The sequence below is a fragment of the Eumetopias jubatus genome, unplaced genomic scaffold, assembly GCF_037043125.1.
Source record: "Eumetopias jubatus isolate StellerSeaLion01/CBP00866 unplaced genomic scaffold, mEumJub1_p1.0 scaffold_17, whole genome shotgun sequence".
NCBI classification, from domain to species: domain Eukaryota; kingdom Metazoa; phylum Chordata; class Mammalia; order Carnivora; family Otariidae; genus Eumetopias; species Eumetopias jubatus.
The window spans coordinates 49,125,954-49,149,530 of record NW_028274823.1 but is presented as its reverse complement, the minus strand read 5'-3'; the positions used below and the strand labels follow the sequence as shown (position 1 = coordinate 49,149,530).

General features: G+C 50.7%; 1 protein-coding gene across 10 annotated transcripts; it reads left to right on the top strand.

Annotated features, from left to right (window-relative positions):
* The first annotated feature begins 2,853 nt into the window (after positions 1–2,853).
* PRXL2A (peroxiredoxin like 2A) lies at positions 2,854–22,704 on the top strand. 10 transcript variants are annotated; one of them, XM_028109622.2, is made up of 7 exons: positions 2,854–3,024; positions 5,548–5,649; positions 12,930–13,092; positions 15,028–15,119; positions 18,133–18,273; positions 18,939–19,103; positions 21,952–22,704. In XM_028109622.2, exons 3-7 carry the CDS (start codon positions 12,948–12,950, stop codon positions 22,063–22,065), a joined length of 657 nt encoding a protein of 218 aa, XP_027965423.1. In that variant the 5' UTR covers positions 2,854–3,024; positions 5,548–5,649; positions 12,930–12,947; the 3' UTR covers positions 22,066–22,704. The 10 variants fall into 10 exon arrangements, with proteins under 10 accessions (XP_027965423.1, XP_027965418.1, XP_027965413.1 ...); XM_028109617.2 differs by having other exon boundaries at positions 12,913–13,092; XM_028109612.2 differs by having other exon boundaries at positions 5,548–5,657; positions 12,913–13,092.
* Positions 22,705–23,577: the final 873 nt, after the last annotated feature.

Here is a 23,577-nt window from a genome sequence, read left to right as displayed (position 1 = left end):
CCCAGGTTAGACCAATCAGAGTGTGGCAGTACCCCGGCCACAGCGATTGGCCAATCAGAGTGAGGCTCTGGGCTTTGTTCATTCCTGGGTCAACTGACCCTCCCAATACTGGATCTTGAAAGCCATCCTATGACCACAAGAGGAACCAGCCCTAAAATGAAACCAACACATGGATAATATAAAGCAGAAAGCAGAAGAACCTGGATCATTGGTCACATTATGGATCACCTCAGGACAGTCTGAGTTGGGTTTTCTGTTTCTTGCAAATCAAAGTTGCCTAGCCAAATGAAGACTCAGTAAATGTCAAAGGATAGAGCAAATGATGATGAGTGGGGATGCTCGAGGCAGCCTTACTTCCCCAACCTGGGGACACAGTGATCCCACCATCCAGCCCCTAGTCAGTCATTGATTCACCTGGTAAGCCATTGGTTATGTCTGTTGAGGACTCCCCATAGAAGACCCTAAAGGCTTGGCTGTGAGGCACACTGTGGAAGTAGGGCATCTTTATACATTTTTTAAAAAATTAGGAACAGTGGGAATCAGGGATATTGGCAAGTAAAAAGATATTTACAGCTGATATGTGCACATTGTTGTGGTTCATACATTTCTAGATCTTGATTAGACTTTCATATATCCACAGAATGAGAATCTGGGCCTGATGAAGTCAATGAAGTCAAGCACCCATTTTTATTTTATTTTCACTTTAATGCTATCTGCTTCATAAACTGTTCTCACTGAGCCCAGACATACTGCAGGACCAATCAGCTTAAAAAATTGTGTTTTACTGCTGGCACGGATCACTGCTGAGTGAGCAGATGAAGCTAGCTGAATCTAGAAGTAGCTGTGATGCTGTAAGAATCACAAGTCTTTATCCACATCTGCCTCTTGCTAGCAATGTTTTCTGCCTGTCCTATGGGGTTTGTGAAGGACAAAACACTTTCCTAGCCCCTGTCAAAAGGATAACATACCAAAGTTATAGAAGTTGTCACAAAGCCAGTCAATCTTAATGTCTACTCCCTTAAATTCAAAATCTAGGTTATTTTATGGTCTTTACAAAGCTAGAATTACTTTTCTCTTTAAAACTTGGCAGATTGGTGTTTTTGTTTTTAATCCTTGAGCTTTGTAAGTTTTCTTTCCTGTGCCTACTTGCCCATAACTTATTCTTCTGGTCTGATGACTGCTCTTTAATGAGTTCAGCCTGTACCTTCTTGGACAAATCAGGAGTGTGAGGAGTGTGTTAATTAGCTATCAGATCTAGCCTGGCTTTTGAAGTTCAGAGCTTTGGAATGCTACAGAAGTGTAAATATAATCATGTTTTTTTTGCATTTGGTAATTATATTTCAGCTGAAACCTCAGGAAGCTTCCCACCTCAGGATTCTGCTATCCCTGACCCCTGAATGGTTCTGTCATTAATGGCCAGTCTCTGCAGACCCAAACCCAAAGGAAATGTCTTCCTGTTTTGTTCTGAGTGGCCCTTCTTCCTTGCAACCTTCCTAACCGTTGACCAAACATCTTATTTCAGGATGGAGAAAATGAACCTTCTTCCCCTTCCCCTCATGGGGTGAGGAGGAATGATGCAGAGTGAGAAAGTTCATCTGGGGGTAAATTGCCTTCTTATGACTATACCCAACTTGTACCAAATTATACCAAATATTTCTGGGAATTCAAATCAAATATCTACCTACTACTCTACGAAGCCTGCACGCTCACCTAAACTGATCTTTCTCACCCTCAATCTAGAAACACCCTCTTTTTCATAACACTTCCAAGTATGTCCTGGTGCTGGCCCTGGGCCAGACTCTGGGGTCCCATAGATGAACAAAAGAACTCACCACCTGGGTCAAGGAGAGACCTCTTGAATAGATCCTTTAGGTCCATAAGCTCACAAAGAAACTGGAGACCGATTGGGAGGTCAGGGAGGTAAATCAGGGAAGTCTTTGGTCTTTGTACACCAGTAGGTAGTTCCCAGGTGAAGTGGGGGGAAGGCATTGCAGGCAGATGGTCACTCCTGACAGGTGGGTATGCCAGCCCTGCTTTGCTACAACATTCAACACTGTGACTGATCACCCGTTGTCCTAGTGATATTTTAAGTGTTGTATTGTGAGTCAGTTCTTCCTGTCTCAGGAAAGGTGTTCTTCCAACCGCCTACTTTCTTAAAACAGTGTGGACAGTTAACGTATGAGGAGTAAAAGAATGAGTGAATGAATGGGTGAGTAAGTGTAGGCCAAACTAGACCATGTTACTCAGACTCCAAGAGGAGCCCGGCAACATCCCAGGAGCCGGTGCTCCAGGCCATCAGGCACTATCCTCTGCCCAATGGCTAGGATTTGGGGATGAAAGAGAATGTGAGATGGGGTCAGGGGCTATCAATTCTGAATTTGTCCCTAAAGCTTGAAGGGACACTTATTGGAATGCGTCGGTCGTAAAGATTCCTCATCCCTATGCCAAAAAGAAAAAAAAAGTCCATAAAAAAACTGCTCAAAAAATCGCTGAGCTGAAAGGTGTCTTCGGCCCACGGCTACCGGGCAGGTGCTTTCAGATCAACTAAGGCAGTCCAGAGCCTCCTTTTGCTCCAGGCAGTGCCCCTAATGAATGAGTCAAGGGCCTAGGGTCACCACTCGCGAAGGACTGAGCTAAGCTAGCGCTGTGAGAACGAGGGACCGCAGGTGGAGCTGCCCGAGAGTCGCACAGGGTCGAAGGCGAACTCGGTACCGGGCGCAGTGCCAAAGAAATGGGACGGCCGCAGAGCCGGGGCTCCTCCCACAGGGGGCGGGGCCCTGCCGGGGGAGGGGGTGGAGTCCCAGCTCCTTCCAGAGGAGCGGGGCTGGTCACGTGGGAGAGGCACGGCGGCGCCGGCGCTAAGGAGCGCAGGCGCGGGGGCCACCCCTCGGACCCCTGGGGCGGGGGAGGGCTTGGCCCACTAGCCTCCAGGCGCCGGGCCCCGGGGCAGCGGGGCGGGGGAAAGCGGGGCTGGCTGCATGCGCGCAGGTGACGTCCGCTGGGGTGAGCCCGGCCGCGGCGCAGGTGAGGAAACTGAGGCAGGAGGCCCGGTCGGCGCTGCGCGGGTGGACCCCTCGGGCGGCTCCAGAGCCGGCTGGAAGCTCCCTCCGAGCCGGCGGGGCGCGGCCGCACCTGCGAGGCCCCAGGCAGCCCCCACCACAGCCGCGGCGGACGGCGTCCCTCCCGGCTCGGCGCGCCGCGGTCAGCGGGAGAACCCAGCGTTGGAGGTCCGAAGACCCGGGGCCGGCGCCGATCTGACTGGCGGAGAACCACCCCCCTACCCCTTCCCCGTCCCCGGGCTTTGAGGCCGCTGACACCGACCTGCCTGAACTGTTGGGACAGAGAACTGAGAAAAGGACTCCGCCCTGGCGCGCCCTTTCCGCCGGGCCGAGCCCGAGGCGGGCCCGGGGGCTGCCTGGGGGTAGCGGGCGGAACAGCCGCAGGTGAACCGACAGAAGTTGGGGGACCTGGCTCCCCGGCTCTGCGTTTGCATAGGCTCTGGGCTTCCATACGGTCGGTCGTGTGTTTTATGGGGCCACGGTTTTCTCAGAATCTCAGGCACCTGCTCCCTCCTTCCCCTAAAAGCTACACACGCCTGACAGAATTGGAAAGAGTCCAAGTGTACATTTAAAATGCCTGTGCTGAAGTCTGGGAATGAAAAGACGAACAAGGCACCGATCTGACAGTCTCGAGGTTGTTGCAGGGGCAGGGAGGTGAAGGGCAGGGAGAGAAAAGTGGTCGAGGCCCAGCCTGACTAGAGCTCTGGGGAGGGAGCACACCCCGGGAGTCCAGAAGCTGGACTGGAGTTCAGAGCAAGCTGACTCTGGGCCTTTTGTTCCTTCCAGACCATGCTGTTTCTGCAGCTCAATTACTTAGACTTCAATTTAGTGTGTTTTTTTTTTTTTAATTTCAGTATATTCTTCTTTGAACTTGGTAGATGATTAAAAAAAATCACTTAGGATTCATTTTAAAGTGCATTGTCCAGGAGCTTGCTGGATGCTCCTGCTCTAGCCCAGTCCAGGAGTCCAAGAACTGGGATTCAGAATGCAAACCCCAACTCCTTGGAACATAGCCAGTCATCAGAAACCCTCCATCTTGTGTACAAACTACGTTTTAGGGGCAGTCATTGACTAGTCTAGAAATGAGTCAGCATTATACCTCATATTTATGTCACTCTAAGGTAGCTTACAAAGCACCATCTGTACATTTTTAAAAAAGATTTTTTTTTTTTTTTAGAAAGGGAGGGAGGGGCATAGGGAGAGAGAGTCCCAAGCAGACTCAGCCAGGAGGCCCAGACAGCGCTCCATCCCACGACCCTGAGATCAGGGCCTGAGCTGAAACCAACGGTCGGTTGCTTAACTGTCTGCACCACCCAGGTACCCTGCACCATCTGTACATTTAATCATTTGATTGTTACAACTCTGTCGAAGGTAATTTGGGAATCATTCACATTTTACTGTTGCAAAAACCGTGCCTTGTCCAGGTTCTACAACCTGTAGGAATTTGATGTAGATTTTAGTTATTCTTGGTGTGGCTTTTCCCATACACCCCCCCCCCCCCCACACACACCCATAAGGGCATGCATGGCATTAAGATCTTATGCATTGTTCCCTAGGGGTACAGAAGACATTTCTGATGATTGTCTTATCGGCTTGTGTCACTTAATTGGTTCTCAAAATTTGATTAGGACTAGAATTCTGGGGCTTGAAACCCCAGGCTCTGTAAGTATCTCAGAAATAAGGCAGCTCTCCCGCCAGCGAAATTCTTGCCTCTTTATGAAATGTTGAGCTGAGAGACTCCCAAGTCTCCCTCTCCTGAGGCTTGTGTGGCAACAACTGTCCAGAGGCTGGAGGCACTAGCCTCACCTCTGTGCTCAGTGGCCTTTGGCACAGGGAGGTTTCAACTGGGACAGTGCCCTTTGCCTTTCCTGGTGCTGTTAGTGCAGAAGGCATTGGTGACAGGAGCCGCACAGAGGATGCACTGTAGAGTGGACAGCTAGGCCAGAGGGGCCTGAGACCAGCCAGGGTTCCCTCCGGACCCAGAGTTATGCCCAGGAGGCAGGCCTGTAGTAACACAGCTGGGTGGCACAGCTGGAGAAGTTGTTCAGTGTTTTATGTTCTTCAAATGACCTGCCCTCAAAGAACGAGTGAATCTGAGTCCCGCGAAGAAGAGAAAGATCCTGCCTTAAATTCTGCAGTACTAAGAAATAAGTGTTCTGCAATATTTTATTGTGTTGTATGTTGCTCTTGTATATTCTTCCCGACAACCCCTCAAATTCCCTTCTTTTTAGGAAGGAGATACTGAAGGACAAGGAAACCTCTCAAAGAGTAGAAACCCAGGGTCTTTTGTGGTATTACCCTTGCCCTCCCATCCACACCCATATAACTTGACAGAGCTGGTGTTCTGAGCCTGGTCAGGAGGCCGTGCAAGTGAGGGGCAGAATACCCACATATGTTGGGGGGCTGTAGCTTCAATCCCTGATCAGAGGATTTGTTTTTGTCCCAGAGTTTCCCAGTAGCTGATTATGTCCCCTTGTTCTGCTTTCAGCATCTGTTCAGAACTTCCTGACTCTGGCATCTGAGAGGACAGCTGGGCCAGAGCTGGGCAGACGGTCGCCCCAAGGAGCAGAACAGGAAGTTGGAGACTGAGGCAAGTCGGTAAGAGCTCACTGCAAGTGGCCAGGTCTGTGGTCCTTGATGATGAGGGTGGGTGGGAACGCATCCCCTACTGCTCGTGGGGCCCTGGGTGCGCATGTCACCAGCCTGCTAAACTGGCATTTTTAAGCCTGTCCATGTATCATCCAGGATCGACAGGACCTTGTTACTGTGGGGAGGAAAGGTGCAGAATGGCTTCCCAACTGAGAATGGGCAATGTGACCCTTACAAAAACATTTGGCTTTGCACAGTAAGCTGCTTGCAAAGCACTGGGCCTGGGAAAGACTGGTGCTGTCTCTAGCCACAGATTTCCCAGTCCCTGTTCAGGAGCAATTTTGCTTTCAGCCTTCAGGCCAGCGAACAGACTTCAGGAACCACCCCCCACCCCCGGCCTTCCTGAACCCTGATCCCCCACCCCTACCCCACACTGTTCCAGCTACTGCAGGAGTGTCCAGTGCAGGATAGATAGCCATGGATTGGGGGTTGGGAGACCCAGACCTGAGTCCCAGCACAGCCACTGACCAGCCCTACCCCCATGTGACCTTGGACTAGATAGCCCCTCCTCTGGCCTTAGTTTCCTCATTTATCAGTGAAGGAGGGGCTGACCAGAGCTGTGACAGAAGGAGAGGGGACAGGAGAGCAAAGAAGGAAGATGAAACGTCCCTTCCGGCCTCATTCACTGAGGGCTGGAGGCAAGGAGGCCCATGTGCATTCTTAGTTTCCTTTGCCTTCCTCAGCACCCTTCTATTCCTTTTGGCCTGTCTCAAGCCAGCTCATTCTGGCGAGGGAGGATTCCCTGGGTGGGGCTGGGCTGGGCAGATGTACCCTCTGTGTATAGACTACGATGCTGTCTCTACTTGTTTCAGACATGAATTATCCCACCCAGTGCTGATACTTTGTTTTATGAAGACTTTATCAGTTCCTGCCCAGAGGCAGCTCCTTGAACAGGCAGGAATTAGGCCTAGGGAAGCAGGGAGTGAGCATGTGCACATCCCGCAGGAGAGCGCTGGCCGCTGGTGCTCAGATTGCCTTGCCATTGAGCAGTGGGGCTAGGACCCAACCCAAGATCACCTAAACCCCAGGCTTGAGTGTTTGATTCAAGGTCAAGCCAGCCCTGTCCAAAATTACTTTCTGATACTGAGCTGAAATTGGGTACCTCCAAATCAGTTCCAACATGGAGTTTAAAGAATAATATTCAGATAATTTCGTTGGACATTGACGGCCTACTGATGAGCAGGATTTGTGTTAAGTGCTGGGGGTAGCAGCCGCTGCCCTCAGATTGCTCCACCATAGTGTGTACATAGACACGCCAGTAACTTAAAGTACACTGAGTCCATTTGCTTGTGCGGTGTGCAAAGGTACGTGTGCGTTTCCGCACGTGCTATATAATCAGAGGTGAGGGAACAGTTGATAGTGGGGCTTTCAGGAAGACACTTGGGAGACAGAGTGTTATTTGTGCCGGGGCCTTCACATTGTTTGCATGGCGGGGAGGGGCATCCTGGGCAAAGGAAACAGCACAGCAACGGTTCGGAGGCCTAACAAGACATGTTAACGGTCCTTGCGCGTGGCGTGGTCGGAATGCTGTGACGGGCACCATCGGCCGTGCCGAGGAGTTTAGAGAGCCCAGGACCAGGCAAGGATGCGGGCAGGTTGGGGTTTCTACTGCCACTCTGGCTGCAGCGTGGAGAGAAAGCTGGAGAGGACCTGGCTCCGGCCAAGCCTGTTCTGTGCTTAGCAGAGTGGACCAGCATGGAGTAACAGGGGCCTCGGGGGGTGGGGGGCAAACATGTTTCACAGGATGGATGGAACTTCCTGACTCATTAGAGGCGGGCAGCGAGGGAGAAGGAGTGGGCTGTGACTCTCAGCTTCTGGCTTGAGCAGTCAGCTGGGGAACTCCGGAAGAAACACTGACTCTAAGTGGAGGTCAGTGTTGGTCATGGTGCCACAGAGATGACCTCCAGAACCCCCAAGTGCAAACTCTGAGTCAGGAACAGCAATTGGAACCTGGAAGTCAATACCAAGGGGTGGGAGTGAAGTGCTGGAAGTAGGTGAGGTCACCCAGGAAGGGGTGGGGTGAGAGGAGCCACTTAAGTGGAGGAACCAGAAGTCAAGGCAAAGCGGGGTAAAGAACAGATAGCAAGTACCCTTACTCTCAGTGGTGCCTGCTGACTTCTTGGGTGTGGGGTGATGGATGGGGCAAGGAGCAGGCCGCGGAAGGAGCCATGGAGAAAGGGACATCTCTCTTTGATCTCAGTTAGTATGACACGTGGGCGGTGTTAAGGCCTTCACTTCATTGTCTGCACTGGATAGCAGGGAAGGTCTGTTGGCACTTGATAAATGTTACAATCTGCATGACTGCAAATGACTCAAACTTTGTTCAGCTATTTGAAGGGCTGGGGGCCTTGGCAGCTCTCCATTTTGATGTTCTGGAGATTGAGTATTAACAGCTGAAGGAGCCCCAGGGTTTCTGGGTGGCCTGGTCCTGCCCATGGTGTGAGAGAGTGAGCTTGGGGCCATAGGCGGGACTCCAGAGCCCCGCCTCCAGCCCTCCCCTGCAGCCTGATTCCCGCCTGCTCTTGCTGGGTCGGCCTCTTTGTCAGCAGGAGCGGATGTGGCCGCTGTGAATGGTGAGTACCCTGCTCCCTGGTTTGAACTATGGAGGTTGGGGATCAGGGACTGGGGCGGGAAGTGGCTTGTGGCGTTCTGGGCTGCAGGGAAGAAGCCCTCTGGAAATTGAACTGGAGGCGGGGAGAGTTCTGATGGGGACCCAAGAATGTGCAGACTCCAAAATGAGCTGGTTTTGATAGACCCCCATGATGGCACTGGGATGCTTTAAGGAGCCTTCGCATTCACCTAGTCCAGTCCCATCATTTTGGAGTAGAGGAAAATGAGGCTGGGAGAAGGGATGAGCCCAGCTTCGCCTAGGGAACCCAGCTGGGTCTTTTCCCCCTTACCAGCATGCTCTCCCCTCACCAGAGCTGCCACTCTGAGCGGCCACAGCTGTTGTTCGGCTGTGCTTTTAGCATGCTTCACCTTTTGTGGGAGAGGATGAGACCAGGTAAGTCCCACGGTGGGAAACGAGGGCTGTAGCCGCATCAGGTGGGGGCGGGCTTCTCTAGAGACCTTGCTATTACCTCTCAGAGAAACTGACCTTTTCCTTAACAGATGAGGCTAGGAAGGGGAGGACAGAGAAGGGACATCTGTCATATGGTAAATTTCCTTTAATGGTTTGGCTGTATTTGGTGACTGAAAAAACAAGTCAGTTTTTTTTTTTTTAATGCTCTTTAAGACAAAGGGGGATCATACCCCTTGACCCACAGAAACCCACAAATGAATGTGTGGGGAGGCAAGATATGACGGTAGAAGACTGCAGCTTTAGAATCCTAGTGATCTGGGTCCTGGTTACTGTACTGCTGCCTGTGAGCTCTGTGACACTGGAGAAGTCCTGAACTTCTCCAAAGTCAGTGCTGTCCGCTGTAAAACTGGGTAATATCTGCATCAAGGACTGTTGGGTGAATGAAACTAGGCCCTGAGCATCAAGTGACACGAAATAAATCCCTATCTCTCCCAATAGCCTTAGAGGCCCATGTGAAAATGCTTTGTTCTCTTGAGAGAGGAGGGTCTCCCTCCCCTCCCCGCTTTTTGTCCTGGGAATAGCTGTGATCCAGGAGCCTGAGTCAGTCTCACTATGCAGCAAGTTGCAGTGGTACATGCTCCAAGATGGGCCAGGATGGGAATTGCTTCGTAGCTCAAGGAGGCTTGGCTGAGGGGCTGGACCTGCACATTCTCTAGGTGTTTCCAGGGGTGAATTTTCACCGCTAACCCCAGCAGAAGAGCCAGCTGCTAGAGGTCCCCTGGCGTATGTTCATGGAGAGTCCTGACTCACCTCTGGAGCTAATACTGCTCTCACATCTTAGTGCTGCTGGGGCTGAGAGTGAGGTCCACGCTCCTCAAAGGGGTGATTCTTTGCTCACACTTTCTGGGTCACAGCTCGAGGTGGGAGTGGGGTGGTAAACAACACCCACATCTTGTATTCTGGCTCTTGAACTTGAGGTAGGGGGGTTGGGGGCCTTTGGGACATAGAAGTTTGCATTTTCCCAGTGCCTTGAGCACTGATATCCACCCATCTCCCAACCCCCCCAGCCAGCCTGGTCTTTCTCAGGCTTATTCGGCCCAGGCAGGGCCTAGACCTTCCATTCTGCGCCCCCCCCCCCCCCGAGTCCCATGCCAGCCCCAAAGCCACTTCCTTCTGGGTGTTTCTGTGGCTTCCCATATCAGATGGAGCTGGCTCTCGTCCCCATGGCTTCATGTTCATACCTGGCCCAAGCTGCCTCCCCTTTCCACTTGAATTTCTGTTATCTGTGTGCTAGGCCTGTGTGTCCTTGAGGATTGTGTTTCATTTAGTTGTATATCCTCCCAAATTGCCATTTATTGAACAGGTCAGTGCTGAATAAATGATTGGAAATAAATGTTGAGTCTAGTAGAGTCCTGTTCCCTTGCAGTCATGAGCAAACAGGCTAACTGGTTGTTGGTGGGAAGATGGAGCCTGTTGGTCTCTAAAGCCGCAGTGGTGTGTTAGGAGAATGTGGAGCTGAGCGTAAGGCTCTCTGGGCTTCCCGCAGTGCATTCAAGTGTTTTGGGAGTTGAAGCGAGTCCTTTTGTAGGGTAGACGTAAGCTGGTCTTTGTGTGCTGCCACAGAAATGTTATCAGATCTGTGATCAGAGACCACACCATCTGCTCCGGAATCATACACACATGTCAGAAATCCAAGGGTGTTTGGGATGTGTGTAGAAGTGCAGAAATTGTTCCAGGCTCTGGGGAATCTCCTGTTTATAGCACACAGGTGAGAGCTGTGGTGGTTCTGTGAATACCCCTAATTGTTCTGTGAGTTATAATTGAGTAATGTGTTAACTTTGCCTCGTAAAAGAACTGGAAGCCAGGCCGTGGGCTGGAAGGTTCTTTCCTGCTTGGCCCAAGAACTGGGGTTCTCCATGAGTCATCATCCTCATCATTCGATTCTATTGAATTCACTTGTGTGCACAATTTTGGAGAGATCACTGTGTACCAAGCAGGCACTGTGCTGGGCATGGCAGTTCAGAGACGACCTGAGGGACAGAGTCAAAGGTAGATATGTCCACATCTTATGTGGACCGCACAGGAAGTGTACTGGGTATGAAGTGTCTCTTGGGAGTGGTAGCGAGGGTAGGCAGAGCATCCAGGAAGCCTTCTTGACAAGGTGTCAGAGTCCTGAAGAACAGAACCGATGGGGTAGGACATCCCAGGAAGAAACGTGGAGATGGGCTCACCAAGAGCCCCGCTGTCCCCCGTAGTGAGAAGGGAAGCTGGAGGGCGCAGCTCTCCCAGGCCAGCCTGCCCTCATCACTGGACCTTATTCTGCGGCTTATGGCTCACCAAGAGCAAAATCCTGGATTCTTTGCTCTGAGACAGTGCTTCTCCAACTTCTGTGTGCAGGTGAACTGCCTGCCTGGTCTGATTAAAATGCAGCTGATGATTCCTTAGTCCTGAGATAAGGCATGAGCTCTTCACTTCAATGTGATGCCTGTGCTGCCAGGTCAGGAGGCCGCAGTGAGAAGTGCAGTTGTAAGAAACTCCTCTCTCCAGCTCCAGTCCCTCCCATCAGAGGTGCCCTAGCCCCCCCCCCCCCCCTTGCTTTCCCCCTTCCCTGGTATGCTGGTGCCAGATTCCTCTTTCTGCAATGTTCTTTTCATCTCGGCATTCCTCCTCCCCACCCCACTGGCCTGGAAGACCCCTTTTATTTCTTAACTCAAATCCGAACTTTTCCTGCTGGCCTAACACAAGGCTGGCCTACCCTCTCTTCCCGAAGTCCTCACCACCAGATTACTCCCAATCCCACCTTATGGCAGTGGGTCCCTCGAAGCCCATCCTGTGGCAGTGGCATGTGGATTTCTGGGCCTTTGCTTAATCCTGTAGAGAAATCCTCTCTCCAGCCAAGTGCTGGAGGGGAGTCAGAAGTCTTTGGTTGGGGGCACACACATACACACCGGGTCTGTTCCCAGGGACCTCTAACCAGAGTCATGCTGGTACGTAGGGAGGAAGTCCCCAGTATAAGACCCTAGGATGGCTGGAGGGCCATGGCTGGAACAGAAGTATTTTAAGTAGTTGTCAGGAGCAGGCAGGCTGGATGGGGTACCTGCTGCGGTCCGAGGGACCCAACTAGAGGAAGCCTTAGGGAGGCCCTCAGGAGTGAGCTGGAACAAGGCTGGATTCTGCAGGACCTGCCTGGGACTCCACTGCAACTGCAGAGCCCCTTGGCCCATGCAGACGTCTTTCGCCAGCCCCTCTGAGGCAGACAGACACCCAGCACCGTGCTCTTTGTTTACATAATGCCTCCTCTCTGGGCCGACTCCCCTTCACTCAGCAGACATCTGTGTAGTGCTAGGCACACGGGGCAGAATGTCAGATTAGACACTGGTGTTTACTAGTGGCCATCTCTGTTCAACTATGTCATTCAATAGCTGCTAGATTTTCAGGGGACATTTACTTTTCTCATCGACTCTGGTTTTATGTATTGCTTCTTTTTTGATTTTTGTTTTTTTTTTCACTCAGCCTGTTTTATTTGTATAATGAATGCAACATAGAGCTATTCTCAGTTGAGAGAAGGTCCTGAGATTGCCTGCCTACCAGGAGTGAGGCCCTGCCGGGCACTGCCTGGGGGCTGGATAAATGGTAGGGTCTCTGTTTCTGAGGGATTCACAAACTGAAAAGGAAGAAGGATAACATAACAAAACAGTGTGATTGGTGTTCTGAGTATTTCTTGATCAAAGAAGAACAGGCTGCCCCTCCCCGAGGGAGGTGATAGCAGAGACTTCCAGACTATGAAGGAAAAGCAGCCAGCGAAAGGGAGGAGAAAGGGGAAGGAGGCTGCCTCCAGGGGGCCCAGCGTGGACTCACCACAGAGCTGGGAGGCCACGGCCCAAAGTCAAGAGAGGCATCTCAGAGTGCTGTCATTTCTCTGTTATCGGCCTGCCCACGAGTGAGCTCCCTGGGGCAGGAACCTCCACGTGTCTGTTATTTCCCCAGGCTCTTGTGGCAGCAGGTGCTCAGCGGCCCTCATCTGCTCCCGGTCCTATCATCTGCTCCCGTCTCTGATGCCGCTGTTCCCTTCCCCTGCCTCTGGCCTCCTGGTTGGCTGCCCAGGCAGAGGCTTGCATGGAGACCAGATTCCAGATCTCTCAAAGTGGGAGCAATAACATCTTCCTTCCTCTCAATCTCCAGAAATGTCTTTCCTCCAGGATCTGAGTTTCTTCAGCATGGGGATGTGGTCCATTGGTGCGGGGGCCCTGGGGGCGGCTGCCTTGGCCCTGCTCCTGGCCAACACAGACGTGTTTCTGTCCAAGTCCCAGAAAGCGACGCTGGAATATTTGGAGGACATAGACCTGAAAACCCTGGGAAAGGGTAAGCAGTGACCCCACAGGCCTCAGTACTTTTCCAAGGTGCTGGGATGCAGACTTACTCATTTTTTTCCTTATAAAAAGGCTCTCTCTCGCTCTCTTTTTTAATTGAAAAGTCACTATAACAACATTAGGAAAAATGTAATAACATTTTTTAAATTACTGATAAGCCCATTACCCTGACACAGCACTCATTTTTATTTTTGCACATTCCTTTTCATGTGTACATGGTATGCAGTTGGGATCTTATTGGATACCATGTTTTACATTTTAGCTTTTTCTTATCAAAAGCATTTTTCACTTTCTGCTGTTGTCTCCTGGGTCTTCACAAAAAAAGGAGCTCCTGGGTCAAATGCGTTTGAGAAACACTGTGTATCCAATTCCGTGTTCCTGATGCGCAGCACAGGCGCCTGCTTATTGAAATGCAGTGTCTGGATGGTTACTGGTACAGCCATGGGCAGCCCTCACCTGTGGTGCCGCACACACAGGGCGGGGAGTGGGGAGCACAAGGTTGCACTTGTAGAGTGGATCTACCTGGCTCCCTATTGGGAAGCCCACCTGGAGTCCCTGGGGGACAGCTGAGAGCCACAGATTTGCACGTGGTTCCTTGGCTGCCTCACTGTGTGCTCTTGGCATGGGTAGCTCAGTGATGCCAGTGGTGTGGATGCAGTTGGCATGAGTTTGGTGAAACTTGGGGCTCACTGACCAGGTGGTCTCCAGGTTGGCTCCTCAAAGGGAGGCCATGATCACCTCTTCCATAAGTGAGGAAGCCTGTCTACAGGCAGGCACTGTGACTGCAGACTTACAGCATAGGTCACCTTCGTGGAGGACTACGAAGTCCTGTGGAGAGATGTTTGGCTGTGTTCAACCCAAGGTTTCCCAATCTCATTCGATTACAGACCCCAGCCCGCTCCTGTTTTTCCACATAACATCCCACAGGGACACGGATTCTTCTGAGAAATGCCACGACAGTAAGAGTTGCTACTTGCTGAGCCCTCACTAACTCTGTGTTCGCAGACACTGCGGTGGGCACTTTTCTACCCATCTTTTGATGTCCGCAGTGGAGCTGCTGGATGAGGAAACCGAGGTCTGGGGAGGGGCCGGCGTGTGCTCAAGGCCGCCCCACTGGATGCAGGCCCTATCTGACCACGGCCTGGCTTGAACTGCAGAACCTCAATGCCCTGAAGCATTTCCTTGCTGGGCATCTTCTACCCTCTCCTGTAAATAATACTGCAGTTAACATATTTAGGTTAAAATTTTTTTTTCATAAGGGGGCACCTAGGGTGGCTCAGTTCAGTTAAACATTTGACTCTTGATCTCAGCTTAGGTCTTGATTTCAGGGTTGTGAGTTCAAGCCCTGTTTTGGGCTCCATGCTGGTCGTGGAGCCTACTTTAAAAAAAAAATCAGTGTGGGACACCTGGCTGGCTTAGTTGGTGGAACATGTGACTCTTGATCTTGGGATTGTGAGTTCAAGCCCCATGTTGGGTGTAGAGATTACTTAAAAATAAAATCTTAAAAAAATTTTTTTTGGTTAAAATTTCTGTTGACATATTCCCATTGAATACTTTTTTCTTTTTAAAATTAGGGTTTTTGTTTTGTTTTTTTTTTTAATCAAAGTGCAAGATCTCTTTCAGGTTTTGGCCATGTATCTGCCCTAAAGGATCATTAGAGTGTCCACTAGTACCAGCAAAGGAATTTGCCATTTTTCCAGAAATGGTCCAGTTTGGGATGTTCACGTTTGCCAATAGATTTTGATGGGGGAGGGCCCTTTCAGGTATATAGTGGGGTCCTTCCTCTGAACAGTGATTAGTTCCTGTCTGTGTTTCCTGTTTGCTGTTTCCAAGTCCTTTGCTAGACTTGTGCCGTTTATGAGCTCCTTCATGGTTGGGGCCAGGCTGGGCTGGGAGGAGAGAATACTGACTTGCCTTTTCTCCCCAGAACCAAGGACTTTCAAAGCAAAGGAGCTCTGGGAAAAGAATGGAGCTGTGATTATGGCTGTGCGCAGGCCAGGCTGTTTCCTCTGCCGAGAGGTTAGTACATCAAGGATCTGTTCAGAGAAAAGGAGTCTAGCCAAGCAGGGCCAACACATTTCCAGCCAAGACCAAGGGTCTGTAGGCCCACTCTGACCTTTGATCAGTGCTGTTATTTGCTCTAGGTATTTCTTTTGATTTATTCTCTTTGTGTATTCCTTTAACAACTCACCATATTCTGGGGTTAACAAACATACTTGACTCTCATTTGGCGCTCTCTGGCCCTTGTGTTCTTACGGACTGTTTCCGGGGCCATCTTCCCATTTAATCAGGGATGGGGACCAGGTCCAGTTTCGTGTTCTTGATGCACAGCACAGGCACCTGCTTATTGAAATGTAGTGTCTGGATGGTTACTGGTACAGCCATGGGCAGCCCTCACCTGTGGTGTCGCACACACGGGGCAGGGGTGGGGAGCACAAGGTTGTACTTGTAGAGTGGACCTACCTGGCTCCCTGTTGGGGAGCCCACCTGGAGTCCCTGGGGGACAGCTGAGAGCCACAGATTTGCACGTGGTTCCTTGGCTGCCTCACTGTGTGCTCTTGGCAGCTCAGTGATGCCAGTGGTGTGGATGTGTTTGGTGAAACTTGAGGCTCACCGACCGGGTGGTCCCCAGGTTGACCCCTCAAAGGGAGGCCATGATCACCTGTTTGGTAAGTGAGAAAGCTTATCAAGGGAAAGCAGGGTCCAGCCTTGTCACTTTACAGATAGGTGAAGGCCAGAGGGGTTTGGTGACCTGTCCTGGTCGCACAGTCAGTGGCAGAAGACCTAGATTCTGAGATCTGCCTTGCCTGAGGGAGAACTGGGAATGAGACAGCATTGCTTCTCACGTGGTGGCGTTGGCCCTGTCCATGTGGTCTTCCTCCTTCCTCCGTTTGTCCTCCCTCAGCCTGGGCCTGCCTTTCAGCCTTGAGCTCTCTCTCCTGCCTGTGTGGCTGGGCTGACAGAGAATGTACTCACATTCAGGGCACATCAGTGCCTGTTGTCTCCCCCATGTATCCCTGGAAAATACAGCTTGTTTTACAGAGGAAGAAGTGGAGGGACAGAGGTTGTGACAAAGTCACACTGCTGTGGGGAGGTGTGTTAATTTCCTGTTGCTGCTGTAACAAATCATCACAGACTTGGTGGCTTTAAACAACACAAATGTATTAGCTTACACTTCTAGCGGTGCGAATTCTGCAAGTGGTCTCATTGGGCTAAAATCAAGGTGTCAGCAGGGCTGCCTTCCTTCTGGAGGCTCCAGGAGGTAGGTGATTTCCTTTCCTCTTTGCTGCTAGCGGCCATTGCACTCCTTGGCTCATGGCCCCTTCCTCCATTTTTACAGCCAGTGATGGCTGGTCCAGTCTTTCTCCTATTGTATCACCATGTCGCTGGAAGGACCCCTGTGGTTGGAGCCACCCAGATAATACAGGATGGTCTCCTTTAAGATCAGTTGGTTAACAACCATCTACTGCCTTAGTTCCCCCGGCCCTGTAACAAAACATATTCACAGCTTCCTGGGATTAGGATGTGGATTATTATTCTACCTACCATGATATTATTATTATCTACCATGGGTATTATTCTACCTACCATAGGAAAGTGAGGCCTTAAAACTCAGGGCTTTTGGTTCAAAGTCTGTGATGCCTTCAAATACTAACATGGAAACCTGTTGTGACTTGATTTCCCAAGGCCAGTTAAACCTACAAGATCCCAAGAGCAACTGCCCTCCCTAATTACAACCTGCTGGCCTGTGCTCTAGTCTCTGCCTGGCAGAGCATTTTGTGAAAAACGTGTTGGTTGGCAGTCTGTGTTATTTTAGTGGCCCAGACCAGAGGTGTAGGACTGAATTTCCACTTCATGGCCTTGTGCAGTGACACACCAGGGTACAGAGCCCAGGAAAAGGGAGTAAATCCTTTCATCTCACACACAGGTGGTCTTTGGCCACAGCAGACCTGTAGTCCTCTCTGTTGTAGGGCAAAGTCTGCCACTCACTGAAGCTCTTGATGAGTGCATCATAGAGGATTCTGCTTCATTAGCTGTCATTTTCATGTGTTCTAGAAAATAAACAAAAAATTAAATGTAGTTGCTACCATACAGCAACTTGTATTGGAGGCAGATGGGCTGCTATTTCTTTAATTCTGACACCAGTCGTGAAGAATTTGTCCTGAACAGTGAAGCTTTACCAAGACACATGTAGTTTCCTTTCTTCATCCAGCATGTAATTCATGAGAGTCAAGGATGTCTGTATTTATCAGTCCAGCCGCAGTCTCCCTACTACCCACCTTCACCTTCAGATCTTTCCACCTGGTATCTGGTACCTTCCGTGTATCCAGCCATGTGCGAGGCATGGAGGGGTACAAGAAATGGAAGACACAGCGTCTAACTGTGAAACACACTTGGGAACTTAAGTGACCGTGCTCAGCTTGGTGATCACACACAGACTTGGTTCCAAAAAAGTCTCCAAGCAGAAAGATTGAATATGCACAGAGAATTGGGGCTTTCCTCCAGGCTGGATGAGCCAGGGAGAGCTTTCAGAACAGGGACCCCTTTCTGGAGGGTGGGATTTCAGCGGGAGAAAAAGAAGATTGTTGGGGGGTGGGGAGCCAACTGAGAGAAGGCAGCTATTCACACGGCCGAAGTGGGGTTTGTGTCCTAGGCTTTGCTGGTTTGGTCAGGTGCAGGGGAGGGGCATCATGGCTACATGTGCAGGGCCGTGTTTGGGGGCAATCTCTCAGGTACTGGGTGCTCCCCAGGCCATGGTTAGGACACCCATAATAGGAGCCTTGCCTCCTCTTCCCACCCTGGAGAGAACAAGAAGCCTGGGCTGAGGAGGGGGCCTGACACCCTACAACTGCGGCCCTGGTCCCAGCTGGGACAGGCTCTGCTGGGCTCCACAGGCCTTCATTGTTCTGGGTGTCTTGTTGCTTTTGTTCTGCATTCAGTGCCAGACCACTCTGGGTCTGCAGGGGAGCGGGCTTTGGCCAGCTGCAGGACCACAACAGTGTGAGCCCCTGATGTTCCCTGTCTTCTGCAGGAGGCTGCGGACCTGTCTTCCCTGAAGCCCAAGCTGGACGAGCTGGGAGTCCCCCTGTATGCAGTGGTGAAGGAACAAATCAGGACTGAAGTGCAGGACTTCCAGCCTTATTTCAAAGGAGAAATCTTCCTGGATGAAAAGGTGCATCTCCTGTGAGCCTGTTGACACAGACTGGTGGGGACTGTGCTCAGGTGTGGAGAGCTCGTTGGCCCAGGGTATGTCTGGCCTAGAGCTGGAGGCTGGCCTCTCTTTTGGCTGCCCTGGACGTGGAGGAGCTTGTGCAGCCCTCTGGGCAGAGCGTGAAGGGACACTTGACAGGTGTCCTCTCAGTTATTACTTGAGCCCTTCCTGAACTGTGACCTGGGCACGGGAGCCTGGGAAATTGCTGAAGCCCTGCTGGGTTCTTGCACCATGCAGGTGGGGACCAGCACAAGCCCCTGTCCCTTACTTCCTTGCAGCCATATTCCTTTTCCCTCTGCTCTCACCTGTGCAGGATGTTGGGCTGTTAGCACCCTGTCGGGCACAAGAGCCCCGTGTGTCTCTTAGAGGCAGAGTGGAAAGCTGCATATCTGTTTCCCAAGCGTGGACCTGTCCTGGGGTTGGAAGTTGGCCTGGCAGGGTTCTCTTTCCCTGGGCAGTTGGGAGTGCTCCTGAATGGGAGCCGTGTGTGGGTTAGGTTGGGGGGAGGACATGAAGCAGCAGGCTTTGGGTCTTTGAGAACGAATGCCCTGTTGGGAACCTTTCCTCCTTGGGGAAGGCAGGCATACAGGCTGCTCCAAGGGGCTCTGTCTTTCTTGCTCCTACAGAAAAAGTTCTACGGTCCCCAAAGACGGAAGATGATGTTTATGGGATTTATCCGTCTGGGTGTCTGGTACAACTTCTTCCGAGCCCGGAACGGAGGCTTTTCTGGAAACCTGGAAGGCGAAGGCTTCATCCTTGGGGGAGTTTTTGTGGTGGGATCAGGAAAGCAGGTAAATTCCTCATGTTCACTTGTGGATCTGTGGGAGTCTGTAGGCACAAGACCCCAATGTGGGGAGTGACCTTCCCTACTTGGAGTCTTGCAGCCTTCCTTCTAGAAAGCCCGGGAATGTGAGGAAGGAAAAGGGAGGGGAATTACCCTTTACCACACATCTGCTCACAGGCCACCTCACACTCGGATCTCCTCACTCATCACAGTAATGTCCTGAGATGGTCTGGGGGTTCCGCGGGCCAGTAACTGGGGACTGAGAGGTGTGGGTGAGCACGTGCCTGCATCCGGGTTTCCTGATGTCAAGTTCTGTCTTCGGTGCTTGAACCAAAGCGTTTTCATTCTTTAAAGAACTTGTTCCCCTGCAGTTTTCCCAGGTCATCAGGGATGGACAGTAGAGAAAAGGAAGAGAAGAGAAGGAAGAAAAACAGGCCGAATTAGGGGGAGTAGCAAGGAGATGTTGGGGGAGACAGCACTTTTCCCTGTGGGGTGCCGCTCTGGAGAGGTAGCAGACTTCTCCACAGACAGGCTGCTCTGGGCCCTGGCTCTGAGGCTCCAGGGTCAGCACAGGGACCCTGTGGGCCCTGGAGGCAGGTGGGTGGCTGCTCCGTGTTGACTGCAGGCAGCCTCGAGCTGGGGGCATTCCCCTGTGCTGGAAGGCAGTGCCTTCAGATGCCAGAGCAGGCGTGGGGCGAAGTGGATGCAGTGTCAAGGGCCCGACAGGAGGACCTCGAGACTGATGGCCTGACCTTGAGTCCTGTCTCTCCCAGCCTTGGGCGTCACGTTCACACTAGGCCGCCTTTGTAAAAAGACAGTATTATTTGCATTGGTGGGTCTCACTGCTAATGTTAATAATTGCACACTTCTCTCAGTTTGGGAGGAATAAAAGCTACTAGGAATCGAAATCTTTCAATTTTAAGTTCTTCTAATCTCTTCCTTTTAAACCTTGGTAGCTGCTGTTGCTTGTCCGTATTAGAATCTTGCATGGATTGGTGTCTGATATAATACAAACCTATTTGCTTCCTTTCTGGTGAATATACCGAAATGTGTTAGTGATCATGGCTGCCAGCGAGTGCCCGCCTTGTTCTGAGTCCTCATGTACCCCATATCATACCTTCCTCACAACCAGTCTGGGATGTTAGGGATTTTTATTCCCATCTACATGTAAGGAAGGGAATTATGAATGATATGAAATAACTCCGCCAAGTCAAGAGAGGGTGTGTCTCCCTTTTCAGATGGTCAGAGTCTGACCTCTGAGCTTCACTTGCGCACCTTGAGGCTTTTCTCTGGAAGCTCATCCGCCAAGAGATACACAGCTGCTAAGTGGTACAGTGGAAATGGAACTCAGGAACTCAGACACGTCCTCCTCCAGAGACCCCCACCCTTCCCCTGCCCAAGGCCTCTCCTCAGCAGTGGTTCCCAAAGACCCCTTCCAGATGCCCTTGTGCTTGGGCAGGCCCCTTCCCGAGAGGATCAGTCGCCCAGCCTCTTCTGGCTCTGGCGCACTGGGATTTGGGATTCCTTCCTCTTCCCTTGCTCTGCCTTCCCTCAGCCTCCGGGGCAGGGCAGAGCTCACTGGCAGCCTTCCCTTGCCTGCCAGTGACTCATCTGGTGCTCACAGGCCCCCCAAGCCCGGCTGGCACATTCCTGGTGCTGCTAGGTGTGTTGTTGGACTTTGTTGGTGCTCCCTGGAGCGCAGCCTTCTTCCTTTCTGGTGGCAGGTGGACTGGCCTGGCTGAGCTGCTAGACTTTCCTCCGGGATTCTGGAGAGCAGAGTTTTCGTAGTTTTCCTTTGTAATGGTAATCGTTAAAGCATGCTTACTTTAAAGAAGCAATGTGTTTTCAACATAGAAAATTTGAAAACACAACAGTAGAGGGTGAGGAGAGCCATTCTGTAAGCCGCCATGCACAACCCGCCAGAACAGAACAGAGCTGAGAAGCCTCTTATTTTTGTGTGGGTTTTTGTTTGTTTGTTTGTTTTTTAGAAAATCTCACTATTCTTTTTTCATTTAACAGTGTATCATGAACATTTCCTATTGTCATTATATATTCTTTCTCAGTATTTTTAATGTCCGCGTACTACTTTATTAGACATGTAAATATAGTTTCCTGATCTGCTTCCCTGTAGTCACCTCAGTGTGGTGGGACTTTTTGGGTTTTTTAAAAAAGTCTTTATAAGTAATGGTGCAGCAAATGCATTTATGGATGTTTGTTTATTTGTTTTGTTAAGATGAGCTCCCTGATGTCCTGGGTCGAGGAACTTTTTTACAAGTATTCCTCGATACTGATCTCAAGCACACTATTTTATGTTTTTTACCACTTTCGTGTACTTTGGTGTATCCTCTCTCCTAGAGCATTTTGCTTCACAGTATCAGGAGCGGCCTCTGCTTTCTTAGGAAAACTGAAGTCAAGAGAGGGTGTGTCTCCCTTTTCAGATGGTCAGAGTCTGACCTCTGAGCTTCACTTGCACACCTTGAGGCTTTTCTCTGGAAGCTCATCCTGTGTCAGCTCTCTCTCCGCCTGGCGTGTTCTTTTACTTCAGCTCTACCTGTAGACACGTGGCTGTCTTCCATGCTGTATCATCTGTGAAGCCTTCCCTGATCACCCCATTATATTGCCCCATGTAGATGCCCCTCCTGACTTCCTGCTCCCACAGTGCTGCTGGAACAGCCCATCCGTTGTGATGTGACCTTCCCTGGTCCCGTTTTGCCACCAGAACTGAACCCCTCAGGAACAGAGCCAGGCCTGACCCGGATTTGTGGCCGCTGCTGCCCAAGCTGCCACTCAGTGTCTGTCCCATGAATTGAGTGACTCAGAGTGAGGACTGATGTTCCTTCTTGTTTTCCTTTTAGGGCATTCTTCTCGAGCATCGAGAAAAAGAATTTGGAGACAAAGTGAACCCAGTTTCAGTTCTGGAAGCTGCTAGGAAGATCCAACCCCAGACTTTGGCCACGGAGACAAAGTGATTGTGTGAAACTGCTCAGGGATAACTAGGGGCACTCACCTGTGTCCTGGGACATGTCGTATCTCCACTCATGTCCCCAGAGAGTTAGAAACCCACTCATGCCATATTGTCAGTAGAGATCATTAATGTATTTTAATACTGTGCTCTCTTTAGGCCCAATAAAGCAAAATAGCCCCCACACAAGACTGATAAGAATCTAAGAAACCAGTGAAGGTAATTTCAGCTAAAACCTGGAAAATATGAGGCTTAGCCTTGACTGCTGTACCTCCTTACAACGTACGTGGCGTGAGTGCCCTTATCAGAAATGGCTTTTATTTTCATGTTTTCAAAAATCTAAGAAAAGTTGATGATTGACTTGAAGATTCAGGATATGAAGGCTTGGGGCTTGTGTGTTCTCCATTAATGACCTGTTACACAATGTTAAAGTAATACTCACGCAAAGGAATTGGCAGGCACTGGGTGGCTTACTAAAAGTAAATTATGAAGTGAAATCTGTTTTTTCATCGTCTTCCGTTCTAATCTCAGAGGTTTGTTTTTCTAGAAGAAGTGATCATCTCTGGCTCTAATAAAATTATGTATCAGAAATTGCCTATAATACAAGTTTTTCTGATAAAACTAACAATAAAAATATTTACCAGAATGGTGGCTGAATTTAAATCATTGGTGCCAAAGACGTTGAGTGTGAAAAATCTGGGTTCTCCATGCATATGAGGTAAGGGGTACTGGTGGGGGAGCCCCTCTAGTTCTCATGCTCTAGGAGGTTTGCAAGTGGCCAAAGAAATTCATCCTGTCGTTCGTGTTAGTGATTTTGTTGTCTTCCCTAGGGAAATGATGGTTTTTTTTTTTAATTGGTAGCTGCTTTCCTACTGATAGTCTTTCAGCCTAATTTGAGGTGAATGAGAAGGGACAGAGAGGATGAAATATAATTTAATTCATTAATTTGTTACATTTGAATTTTTGTCATATGTGTAAGTACGAGATCAGCGAAAGCCCAGAGGTGGGGGGGGGGGCTCTGCCCTGGGAGTGGGAGGGTGGGGATGGGAGTCCAGTGAAGAAGGGACCAGGGAGCAGACGGGCCAGGAGCAGGGGAGTCAGTGTTTAGCCAGGAAAGCAAGAATGGGGACAGTCGGAGCTGAAGCTAGAAGAGCATCAGCAATGAGCGCAGAGTGTAGGGGCAGCTGGTGCAGGACTAAGGCCGGGTACGGCTCTGACGTCACGCGGAGCCAGTAGCACCGTGTGCACACAGGCCTATGAAGGGCTAGGCTTCTGCGGGCTTTGAGCAACCCTCTTCAGTCCTTGAGCAGGGTTGGTGTAGTGACTCATCCCCCAGTAGTTGTGCTCCCAGGGACTCCAGCCACAGGTAAGAGAACTCGGATCAGAATTCCCCAGTGCCTAGACAGTGCTTGCTTCCGAAACCGTCCTCTTGCAACTACAGAAGAGTAGAACCTGCAAGGACATGGCGGGGAGGGTGCACGAAGACAGGCCTTACTCCTTCCCCCACAGTGTCGTTGCT

Coding starts and splice junctions, on each gene's coding strand:
- PRXL2A (XM_028109617.2), top strand. CDS start 12,915: ATGTCTTTCCTCCAGGATCTGAGTTTCTTCAGCATGGGGATGTGGTCC. Junction 13,093..15,027: donor CCTGAAAACCCTGGGAAAGG/GTAAGCAGTGAC, acceptor TTTTCTCCCCAG/AACCAAGGACTTTCAAAGCA. Junction 18,274..18,938: donor AAATCTTCCTGGATGAAAAG/GTGCATCTCCTG, acceptor TTGCTCCTACAG/AAAAAGTTCTACGGTCCCCA.